This window comes from Prinia subflava, chromosome 3 (genome assembly GCF_021018805.1).
Source record: "Prinia subflava isolate CZ2003 ecotype Zambia chromosome 3, Cam_Psub_1.2, whole genome shotgun sequence".
Classification (NCBI taxonomy): Eukaryota; Metazoa; Chordata; class Aves; order Passeriformes; family Cisticolidae; genus Prinia; species Prinia subflava.
Window position 1 is genome coordinate 92,465,195 of NC_086249.1, and position 12,143 is coordinate 92,477,337.

The 12,143-nt window shown below is 37.9% G+C and overlaps 1 protein-coding gene across 2 annotated transcripts in view; it reads right to left on the minus strand.

Annotated features, from left to right (window-relative positions):
* SH3KBP1 (SH3 domain containing kinase binding protein 1) overlaps positions 1 to 12,143 on the minus strand; it is a 209,947-nt gene that overhangs the window by 97,818 nt on the left and 99,986 nt on the right. For both annotated transcript variants that reach the window (XM_063392917.1, XM_063392916.1), the window contains exon 4: positions 7,155 to 7,261. In XM_063392917.1, the coding sequence (XP_063248987.1) occupies positions 7,155 to 7,261 (107 nt within the window). The remainder of the gene's footprint in view (positions 1 to 7,154; positions 7,262 to 12,143) is intronic.

Consider the following 12,143-nt stretch of genomic DNA (forward strand, 5'->3'; position numbering starts at 1 on the left):
GAAACCTGTGGAGAACAAAGAACAGTATTAATGCATATTTGACTCGAGAGTTACAGAGGTACTGAAATACATAATAATGATATTGTCAGGAGGAGGAGGGACACTACCTAGTCAAAACCCAAGAGAAAATATCACTTTAAAATTGCAAGCTCCCTCCTCTATAACCCATTCAGGATTGAATGGTGGTGTCAGGCAGTGAAATGACAGCCCTTAGAAATGCCTTTAGGTTATAATGGCACAGCAAGAAATGACTGATTACATGCATCAGCTAAACACACCCTTGATAGAGAAATGTTTTTCATCTGTCAGACACTGTCCCTTCACTCAAAATATGACAGGGGAGGACAGTGTAGATCTGTGACACATCAGTCTCCAATAATGTTTGACTCATCTCTTTAATGCCTACCCTCCCCCCAGTTATGAAAAGAGAAAGTTAATTTTACTGTTAAAAAACAACCCCACACTTTAAATTAAGCTAGCTAAGTATTATAGAAAAGTCTGTGAAAAGTCTTTTCACTTATCTGTAAAAACTCTAGCCCTTAGAAAAGAAATCTCATAATAATACAACGAAGTATTTCCTCAAAATATAGAGGAATGTATGCATATTTTTTTCAATTTAGCTACATGAGACATTTTAGTCAAAACCTCACATTTCTTGATCTTATGAGTTGAATTTTTGATTTAATTTGAAAGTGGTTCAGACCAGACTTTCATTTAATCTCAGTATCTGCCCCTGACAAAACTTCTCCCTCCCCTCCAATTTGGTGAGCTCCAGCACATCTCTGGGAATTATCTTGCTCTTCTTACTATCCTTCTGCTACTTCAGAAGATAGAATACATATATATCAACCACTTCAGTGAGGTGGAGGTTTTTCACATCACGGTATCAGAGCCTCTAAAAGGTAATATTAAATAATATTACCTTTAATAATAATAAAAAGCAATATGGAAAACTTAAATGCATGACACACAGCACTCAGATTCTAAAAATTATATCTCTAAAGATGATTTGATATAAATATTGTATCCCATATAAAAATATATTGTTATATAGAAAATATACAAAATGGCCAAGACTCTTTGGGCTATTAAATATTTCAATTTTTCTAATGCAGTATTCCCAGGTGGCTATATTGATTAGAGCTAAATATTAAACCATAACTGCATTAGCTGATTGACCAGAAGATTAATCAGAGGATTTACACAGCTCCCAAGATCCCTGCTTTGCAAGATGCTAAAATTACTTGATAAATAATGTGACTAATATAATTCAGATCCATCTTTTCCTCAAGTAATTTTTGCTTGCTTATTATTTTTGGAGTAACACTTCAGGGTTTTCTTACAGTTAACATTAGCACTCATTATGTGAGGTGTTGATCTACAGATCTCTATCCATATGTATAGAAATATATATACACAAAGATCTTCAGACAGCTAAACCTAAACTGCACATGAATATACTCAGATCATTCATCAGCTTATTTTATGTTTTTCAGCTGGCTGAAATATTGTCAGAAAATACCATGTCGTACTCAATAATTCTACAAATTCAGAAAAAAATCTAAAGGAAAAATCCAGGGTTGTTTTCCACAAGGAAAATGCAGAATCATGTTAGCAAGACATTAAAGACTGAGGTCAAACTGGGCCTCCCAAAGATTTATTAGGAAATTTTCATCAAAAGTATCAAAAGCTTTAAGTATTTTGAACATTAAAGCTACCTGCTACATATCCTTAAGCCTCAAAACACACCAGCTAGAGATGAATCCATGCAATATAAGACACTAAAATACCTCCAGGATTTAGTTATCCCAAACTGGGGCATTCCATTACCATATGGTTTGAAAAGTTGCAATAATTCACAGCCAATATAACCTTACAAATGAAAATCCATTATTCATGGGGGGTAATCCATCTGGAGGCACGAGCTCAATAAAATTTGTTACTGCGCTATTAAAACAAAGTGCTTTCACAATTTATACATTTACATCCTGATTTATGCCCAGCATTCATGTGCTGAACCAAACAATCTAAAAAGAGGAGGGTTTCATTTGGCAGTCTATGTCCTATGCTGGAAAATAAGTTCTACCAGCAGCTGCTTGCCAGAAAATCTAGGACTGCCACAGCTTCTTGCTTACACCTTACTATACAATTTTATATAGGCTAAAGTTGTTAAATGATTAAAATGTCCAGCTCTTTGGAGTCACTGACCTAAAGTGCATTTCCAATAAATTCCTATATTGCCCTGTTCCTCAAGATGTTCTATAACCTGCAGCTTTGCCTATTAGGCCGACAGATTACTTACAGCTTAGCTAAGGCAAACGAGGGAAGCTCTGAGTCGGGAAAGGTTTCAAATGGAATAAAATCTCCCTGGATCACAAGAGAGTCTTTCTAGGCTGTTGAAACTAAAACACAGTCTCAGGAATAAAAGCAATGCCAGAGGCAGGCAACAGGAGAGAGAGAAGCTCAAGGTCAACAGATTTTCTTTTGCTTTGAGAGAACAAGAGCACAGAAAGCAAAGGAAAAAACTCCCTTAGTTTATGAATTCTAATGGAAAACATTGAGCTCAAAGGACAAAAGCAATCCCATGTTGAAAGGAAATTAAAAACACAGATTCCTAACAGCCAAAATAAACAAATCACATCCACTGCCAATGGGGAAGTAAATTTTGGAGACAAGACCTCAGGAGAAGATGGTGCCTGCAGTGCCACTTGATGGCTCACTGTGGGAGTGCATTCAGAGAGCCACGGCCCTGAGGTGTCTGTCAGCCACCCCTGGGGTTCTGGTACAGCAGGGGGGATCTGCAAACTGCTTGAAAACTCGGGTGCAGAAGGTAAAAACTAAAAACTGCACAAGTACTCTGTACTAGGGAATCTTTTCAGCTTCAGGGTTCTTTATTTTAAAGTGTCAAAATGTGCTTTGGGAGTTTTTGTTTGTTTGATTTTGTGGTTTGGGTTTTTGTTGGGTTTTTTTAACATTATCTTCTAGACAAGAAACGGAGGGACTGTCAAAGCAATCACACAGAACTTGGATGCTCTTCCATGGACTCAGTAGTACTTGCACCCTCATTTCCCCCTACAAAAAAAGACCCCTACCATGTGAACTAACCAAATAAGAAGTACTCACAGAAATCCTTGTGAATAACCTCTTAGAAGAGAATTGGAAAAACTGCTACAGCATTCCACAGGAAAGTAACTGAGGGACGTGAAACCCCAGCATTCATTCCCAGCTGTTTTCTTGCAATTTATACAGCTCTGTATTTGTGGCACAGACACTATCCTCGCTACGGTTAAATATTCATTCCCTTTTCAACTTTACAGGTGCCAAAATAAGTCACTGTAAGAGGAGTCCACCTCAATCCCCAGTTTATCCTGTTCTTGGACATGGATTGCATCACTTTATCTAATAACAAGAACAAAAAAAACCCCATCCACTAATCTTGCAAGTAAGAGGCAACAGATTTGTCAAAAGTCAGTTTGCATTTTTATAATTTCAAAGGAGTTACTGATAGGATTTGATCGTGTAATATATGGCAATGTTATGCAAATGTCAAAGAATAAGCTCAGTGGTATTACAGCAGGTCTCAGTCAAAGACTTGTGAGCTTAACTCCACGCACTACACATTGCCAAAAAGCTGACTTGTCAGCAGGAGGAGGCCAAAAGGTACAGCAGCACAGTGCCAGAGTAATCCCCAATGCAGGCAGCCTCAGAACTCCTGAATGACGTGCCAAATGTCCTTACTCTCCTGCTACAGGTTAATTAGCTAGCATCCCATAAAAGTGTAAGGGTGAAACATAATTGGAATTCAGATATCTGCATTTAATAAGACAATTAGTTACAGTTGTATTTTGGAACAACTGTAATTAGAGTAAGAGCTAATGAGGTAGGAAAATGACAAGCAAAAAGCTATCAATCACACAATAAACGTGAACATAAACAGTGATGAAAATGCTTCTCTTGTTAGTTTTAAATGTACTTTTAATTTAAGTCTGTTAATTAATATCTCATGGGTATCAGTGTCTCTGTAGCTATGGAAACCTATTTTAATGACAAGCATTTTATCTCTTGTGTTGAATGTTTGATCTCATTATAATTAATTTCTAACTATTTAGGACAAATAGGAAGGAACTGTGAATTCTGAACACATATAACCTCTAAGGACATCCATCTGGTGACAAGTTCAAAACTCACACTTGCTGTTGTTTCGGTTCTACAGCTCCAAATCACTTCTGCCACAACAGGAATTTCCCATTTAACCTACCACTACTACAGGCATAAAAATCCTTTCAAAATATCTTATCCCATGTGTTGGCACCAGAAGAAGGCTCTGTAGCTTTGGTTGCTATTACATATGCAGAGGTGGGGGAAGGGAAGACACCCTCATCCTCAGCACATCCCCTTGTGCTGTCAGTGTAACTCATTTTCCCTGGAATCTGGGGAACCACTGGGACACTGCTGGAGGCAGCTGAGGCTTGGGTTCCCTCCTGTGCTGGAGGCAGTGGTCTTGAACAGGCTTGAGGAGGAGCAGAACAGGTTTATTTAAGAATGCAGTCCAATTAGCTTTTCTTTGCAACAGGAAAAGTCCAATGGGTTGTTCAACCAGAAGCAACATTTTAACAGTTTTTTTTTGGTCGACAACTACATGAAGATATATAGACAGTATTTTGACCTAAATAATACCAGTTTTAGTTTGCTGTAACTCAGTTAGGAATTGATTTATTTTCACTTAAACAGAAATCCATGGAGATTTTAAAATATTTATCCAAGTCAATTAAACCAATTAATTCAACTGATAAAACTTCCTTAGGAAGCTACAATAAAATACTGTTTGTTTCTGAGACCTATTCATGAATAGAAATATAGGATAAGAGAAAAGAGCAACTGGAAATGGAAAGTGAATGACCATTAATGTTCCAATTACACTGAACTTCTTTAAATAATGTGGAAAATATAATCCAGTTTTTAATCCTGAGTAGTGATAAACAAAACCTGTATTTCACAAGAATTATCTCAAATTGTTGCCTATGTGGAAAGGCTTTTTCTGGTTCTTTGCAGGGTTTTGTACAATAACACAGCATGAGTTTGGCCCTTGCAAGAAAACCCCCTCAACTTTCACAACTAAGGAAGACATACATTTTAAGCAATAAGTCTCTCACATCAAATATTTATCACTTGAAATAATAAGCACTGTATAATGACAAAAATGCTGTGAATTCTGTTTCAATGCAGCATTACATAAAAGCAGAAGGGTTAATAATTAAATCAGCACATTTGTTGGTGCAATTTTCTGCATCAAATACAGTTTCTTTTTCAAAAGAAATATTCTGCTCTACTTTTTCAAGGAATTAACACTATTATGATAAGAGCAGAAGAGGAAGTTACAACATCAACTGCTTGTTATCAACCGTAATGGAAAATAAAGGTCCCATAGCAGGACTTCCTGAAGCACTGAGAATTCTTTTTTCATTTTCTATTTTCCCTGTTCCACTAGCTAATCTACTTTCACCCAAAAGAGCAATCCAAGTGGGTTTCAAAAAACATGCCCTTGACCGTAAGCACATACATGCAAGTACATGGAACGTTTCACTTCGATAGTTCTACATTTTTCAATTTTAATGCAGACATTTTCAGTCTCTTTTGGATATAAATAAATCAGGTATGTATAATTAAGTTTTTCAAATTTAAAAAAAAGACAAGAGATACATTCCATAAGAGATGCCTAGTGTGTCATTTAAATTATTTAATAATATAATTCATTCAGTAGAGTTAATTTGTTGGCTGGATACTAGGAAAAGGTTTTATTCCATCAATTTACTCTTAAAAGACACAGACTTAAAACTTTTAAGCAGTATTTGCATGGCCATGTGAGGTCAAATATACCTCAAATTGCCCAATGAAAACAGCTCATGTGATGCCATGAAATTCATTGTAATATGGAGTTTACAATACATTCAAAGTACTCTCTTATAGCCTTGAATTACCCCATTACAAAACTGCTCACAGACAGAATAAGGTCGGTTAAGTGACACATCATGTCTGATTCCAGGGGAAGAATTATGTGTGTGCAGCTAGGTTAGAGCAAAACCAGTGATCACTAAGCTTCTCACATTCAGATGTGAGAATTTAATCTCCTATAAGAAAATGCTGGATGCCATGTAGATCACAGTAGAATTTATATTCTTTTCAAATTGTTTAAGTGACAGATGCAGGTAAAAGTAAATGAACTATATATCCTTGACAAGAAAATAAATGTTGAATTACGAACTGCTGAGTCATGGTGGAGAAAAAAAATCCTACAAATAAATGATACAAACTGTAACACAGATATATATTGGTTGCAAGAGCAGACAAAGGTCTTTTTTTTAAAGCTAAGTAAATAAGAATGAATGAGGTTAAATAAATTCTACTTAAAGGATGCATGTTATAATTCTGACTTTGGTCCTCATGCTATTAAGCTCAAGAAGATATTTGTAAAATCTCTAATGGAACACCAAAGTTATTGGGAGCAAATACCATTTCTTGATCCTGCACCCAGAGTCACCCATGCAAAGAAAATCTCCAGGCTTGCATAATTTGTTCCCAGTTCATGTAATTAATTTTCCACATCCAGTTCTAACCAAAATAAGTGCATCTTGAGTCCCTAAATATTTTGGGGGGGGGCGGTTATTTGGTTTTAGGGGTTTTTTTTAACTGATTAAGACCAAAATGAAATTCTTAAAATTTTCTGTCAAAGATGTCAAAAGGTGAACTCTAGCAGAGATTCAAGTTAATTTCTTTAATGTGTTTAACTTTGCAAAGGTAGTTTTTTCCCTATGGCTGGCTTCCAAAACTGTGAAAAGTTTCTTCTGCTATAACCTTTGGTTCTTCAGAGATATAAACTCGAGAGCTCTGTGACACAAACTTAGAGCTCTCTCCCTGAACAGAACTCTGAAACATCAACTGATGTAAACCCAGCAGGAATGCTACAGGGAAAAAAAAAGTCACAAAATCCGTAAGAAAAAAACCAACATCCCTTAATCCCCAACAGTAACCCAAACCAGACAGGTCAGTATAGCAGAGAAGAAAAATGTCTGGTTTAAATAATGTACTGAGGCGCTTAGCATGCACAAGAAATGTCAGAAATGCATGTGTGTATATTCAATTAAAGATGTGCTCACCTCTCCCACAACTTCAATGATGTCGCCAACTTTTAATTCCAATTCATCTTCATTTTGAGGCATATAACTGAAAGCCACCTGACATCTCCTTCTTCTGTTTCTCTCTCCTGAGGGAAATGAAGGAAATAGGGAAATCATAAAATAAAAATAAAATTCCATGCCAAACACAAGACAGGGGAAATTATTACAAACGAAAAATTATTTTTTGAGCATTGTAATTAGAATCTGAATGTTTGTGATACTTAGTCTATCTGCCTAGATTTAACTTATACAAAGAGCCAACATTTACTAACTGGGCTCCTTAATGACGGGATGGACAAATTTCACCAAAAGAACTTTTCCAGGTGTATTTGCTGCAATTTCTCTTCTAGGCTAATGCTCTAAAAATGTGGTGTAGGCAAATCCTGAACGTGGAGAGATGGGGAAGGGATCCAAAGCTTATAAGGAAATAAGCTCTCAGCTGTATCTTTTTGTCCACAATTCTTTCAAAGGTGTACAAATAACTCATCAAACATTCTTTATATTTTATTCACAGAATCATAGAATTGCTTAGTTTGGGAAGGACCTTTAAGATTGTTTAGTTCAACTGTTAACTCAGCACTCCCAAGTCCACCAATAACCCAAATCCCTAAACTGCACATCTACATATCTTCTAAATACCTCCAGGAATGGTGATTACACCACCTCCCTGGGCAACCTGGTCCAATGCCTGACAACCCTTCCTGTGAAGAAATTTTTCCTAATACCCAATCTACATGTCCCTTGGCACAACTTGAGGCAATTTGCTCTCATCCAGTCATTTGTCACCTGGGAGAAGAGCCCAGCTCCTACCTCACTACAAACACCTTTCGGGTGATTACAGAGAATGCTGAAGTCCCTCCTCAGACTCCTTTTCTCCAGGGTAATCAAGTCCCAGGTCCCTCAGGGCTCCTCACTGAACTTGTGCTCCAGACCCTTCACCAGCTCTGTTCCCTTCTCTGGACATGCTCCAGCACCTCAATGTCTTTCTTGTAGGGAAGGGCTCAGAGTAAGGCAGTGACCTGATGGCTCATTTGTCTTCTTGTATCCTCACTCCCTGTGACTGGAAGGATAGAGAAGAACTGATTGTGCTCCTGATCCCTTAAGCAGCTGTCCCAAGGCCCTGAAATATCAACCTCCTGAGTGCCCTTGGTCTGCTAGCTGCAACTTTACCACTGCCTACCTGAGAAATCAATAATGGACAATAATCTGAGGGGTGTACCAGGGTAGGAACCTTTCCCTCCACACCCTCAATCCCAGTCCCAGGGAGACTGCAGAGCTCCCAAAGAAGTGGGTCCTGAAGGCATACCAGGCCTTCTGTTCCCTTCAGAACACAGTCCTCCACAATAGTGACCTGCCTTTTTTTTCTTTAAGGTAGCAGAAGGACACAGGGCACAGGCTGACATCACCTTGGTGACATTTCCATGGCAGATGAACCAACATCACTATTGTTCAGATCCACCTGCAGTCTCACACCCGTGAATCCATAGCTTTGAGTAAGACCCCTTACTTGATACTTCTGCCATCAGAGCTTTAAGAGAGATAAGTGAAAATACTCTGTTCCAGCAGTTTGTTTGCAGATCTGATGGCTTACATGAAATTATAGTTGTATGAGATGAGAGAGCCTCCCTAAATTAAGTTGCTAAGCTGGCTGCTTAGCCTCTGTTAGCTGAGGTACAACTTGCTAATATGATTCATGACTGTGTTGGAAGGTGGTGGAGGAGAAAAAGGTAGGAAGAGAGAATTTATTTGAAACACAGAATTCCCTGACTATTCTCTCTTCTCTAGAAGGTGTGCATTGTACAAACCATGCTATTTCATATAATTTATATACATGTACCCAAACAAATATATACAGGCCCTCTACACAAGTAAATTTACTTTCTCTTATGCTATTTCTCTTAACTGTTAAACATGCTCAATATACACCGAAGCTGAAAGTGTAAACACTTTCCAAGCACGGTCTTACTCTGAAATTAAATTACAAGAATAGATTTTATGGTGAGTCTGTTTTTGGTTCTGCAATCTCTCTTGATAATTCTGCTCTAGAGTTAACAGTGATAAAAAAAGTTATAGTTTTTTTTTCTAGTCTATTAATTGAAACTAAAGAAAGAAGGTGGAAAGGAATCCACTGATTTTAGCTTTCTGACAGTATTTTTCACAGCCACTGCAATCCTGCATGAGTGGCAGCTTTTTGAATGTTAAAGTTAATTCCTTAATGCAGTGTAACCAAACTCACTCAAATTGGCTCTTTTTTCCACCTACAGATGCCTGCTCATTCTTCACCATCTAAAGTAAAATGATCCTAAACTGACAACTTTACAAGCTGCATTTCAAATAATTTAAATGTAATAAATATCTTCTATATTGAGGGCTTCTTTCTTTGTGCAAGAGAGGATGGCTATCTCCCCTAAAAATAGCATTCTCACTGTGATTTCTAACATCAAGTAGCAACTGATGTTGCTGATGTTGCCTGGTGGGACAGATGGCAGTTTTCATCCTATTTAATAATAAATATCATGTGACACTTAGGTGAATATTTTTGAGAGTAAGAAATAAACATAGTTCTGGATGTTAATAATACAACTGTATGAATCCTTCCCCCTCCCAATCCATAAAGTTATTTTATTACTGTATACAAAATATAGTGAAAGTCTGCATTTATCTCCATTAGTCTCATAGTTGCCTCACTGCTCTCCCCTCTCCTTCCAAACCTTTCTCTAAAGAAAGACCTAAGTGAGGGGTAGCTAGCCAGCAAGAGGCAGATTCTATGCACCACTTAGTTGTTCTCTCTGATCCAATGTAAGACAACAGTTCCAACACTGAATACTTTTGGTTTTAAGGAGAAGGTGCTGATGGTCCCTATGTGCATTGCTAGTGCTTGGTGCACCTGAGAAGAACAGGAGTTGTGTGAAGAGTTCTACAGCCCTTTTTCTACTGGTGTGGCTGAAACAGACTTTGAAAGGTCTAAAATTAGGTCAAATGGAGAAAGGAATTAACTTGTATTTAGGAGTTTGAAACAAATAAGCAAACAAACAAATTTTTGAGGGCACAAATGTAATTTGCTTCAAAGTGGTGTTTGACTGGATCCTTAAAATGGTGGTGCTGTCTCTGACAGTAGGAGACCATGAAGGGGTTTCCTGCAGCTGTAAACATGCAAGAGAGAGCATCATTTCCATACATTTAAACGTTCCTCTGGCTTTACCAACAAAGACAGAAGAAAGAGGCAATGACAACACAGTGGCGTTCAATGCCTACCTTTGTGAGGGGCATCAAAACCTGAGGCAATGCTACACAAACAGTGACACTGGCACTTCAGCCACCAGACCTAGGAAAGGTCACAAACTGACAGCTCATGACTGGCTGAAAAACACAGCAGCAGCAGCAGCTGCAGCAGCAACACAGATAGGAACTATTTCCAAGTTAACTGGAATTTTGGAAACCAAGTGACCTTCTTTTTTAAAACTTAAAATCTCAGTCATGAAACAGATGTTTATATAAATGTGTGCACGTGTGAGTGGGTTACATGGTGGTTTCTGCAGAGTCTAATTTTCTCTGATGCCAATGTCCTTGTAGCCTATCCTGTCACTCTATTGCAAGAAAAAAAAACAAATTGAAGAAATTTCCTGTCTTCTACTTCAAATTTTCCTGCACATGACATCATCTGCCCATCAGTCTCAGTTTGACTTTCAATTCTTCCAAATCTGTGTCTGTAACTGGGGGGAACTGGTTCAGTGCAGTGCCTCCTGGCAAGACAAGCTGGGCTGTGATATGATTCAGCTAGAAACCAGTTCTAAATTTAATGTGCAAAAAGACAAGAGGCAACTATTGCATAACTAAAGATGACTTAGACTCATATTGGGTGGGTGGTAATGATTTTAATGGTACAGCTGTTTTGGACAGCCGGCCTAGATGGTTACTGTATCACTTTTTTGTTTTTACAAATCATTGAATTGTTAACTTAGCTTAAGACAATGTAAAGGGGAACACTCCAAAATGAGCTCTCCCCTTTGGTTTAACCAATCCCTTTTCACCAATAAGCAGAAACAAAATATGAATTATTCACGACAATTGTCAATGCATCAAAATACGCGTTAAGAAAAAAGACCTGCAAACTTCCTTGCAAAAGGTAGATGCTTTTGAGAAAACTACCTAATTAAGAGAAAATAGATAGCATTAAAAATATTAACTTTTAAAATTGCTTTAAGTTTATTGAAGGTAGTGTTATAAGTCTTCAGATAGTATTAGTCATACTAAATTCTAACGTGGATTCTGGCACTATCTTGCACAACACAAAGACTCCATCTTCTTATACCAATTCACAAGCAAAAACACAATTCTGATTTTAGAAGGCACCAGAATGGTCAAGTGCCAATTTCCTTCTTTTCCTGGAGGGCTTTGGCAGGGTAATTCTGATCTGGGATTTGACATGTCAATTCCAGCTCTCTCATCACCCACACGCTGTTAAAAGGTGAATGGCTTCGGATGGATGACAAAAAACCCTGATGAAGTCTCTTCCCCTTCTAGCAGAAAACAGAACTACGATGGGAAGGAATATTGGGTGGGGAAATACATATTTGGGGTGAAGATGTGTTTGTGGGAGGGAGTTGTTTACTCTGGGTTTTTTTTTGGTCTGGTTTGAATTTGAGACATTAATATACCAGAGAAGAGAAAGATAAACTGAAGGAGGTGAGGGAAGACAGAGTATCTGAGGTGCTTCCAGCACTCTCTACACGGGTTATGTAAATCTGCTGTTTTTCTACAGCAGATGAACTGGGAATTGCCCTGATTTGACGTGTGCAGCTAAATCACAGAGACTGCAGGACTCCATTAGACACAATTAAGCCACAATGCAGTATGGCATCACTGCTAGTAATGTATTACTCTGAGTGTGTTAATGTTCTGCTGTTACCCAGGAGTGTTTTCTCTTGCTAGACTCCACAGCAACACTTCCACGTTTCAGCCATCTGG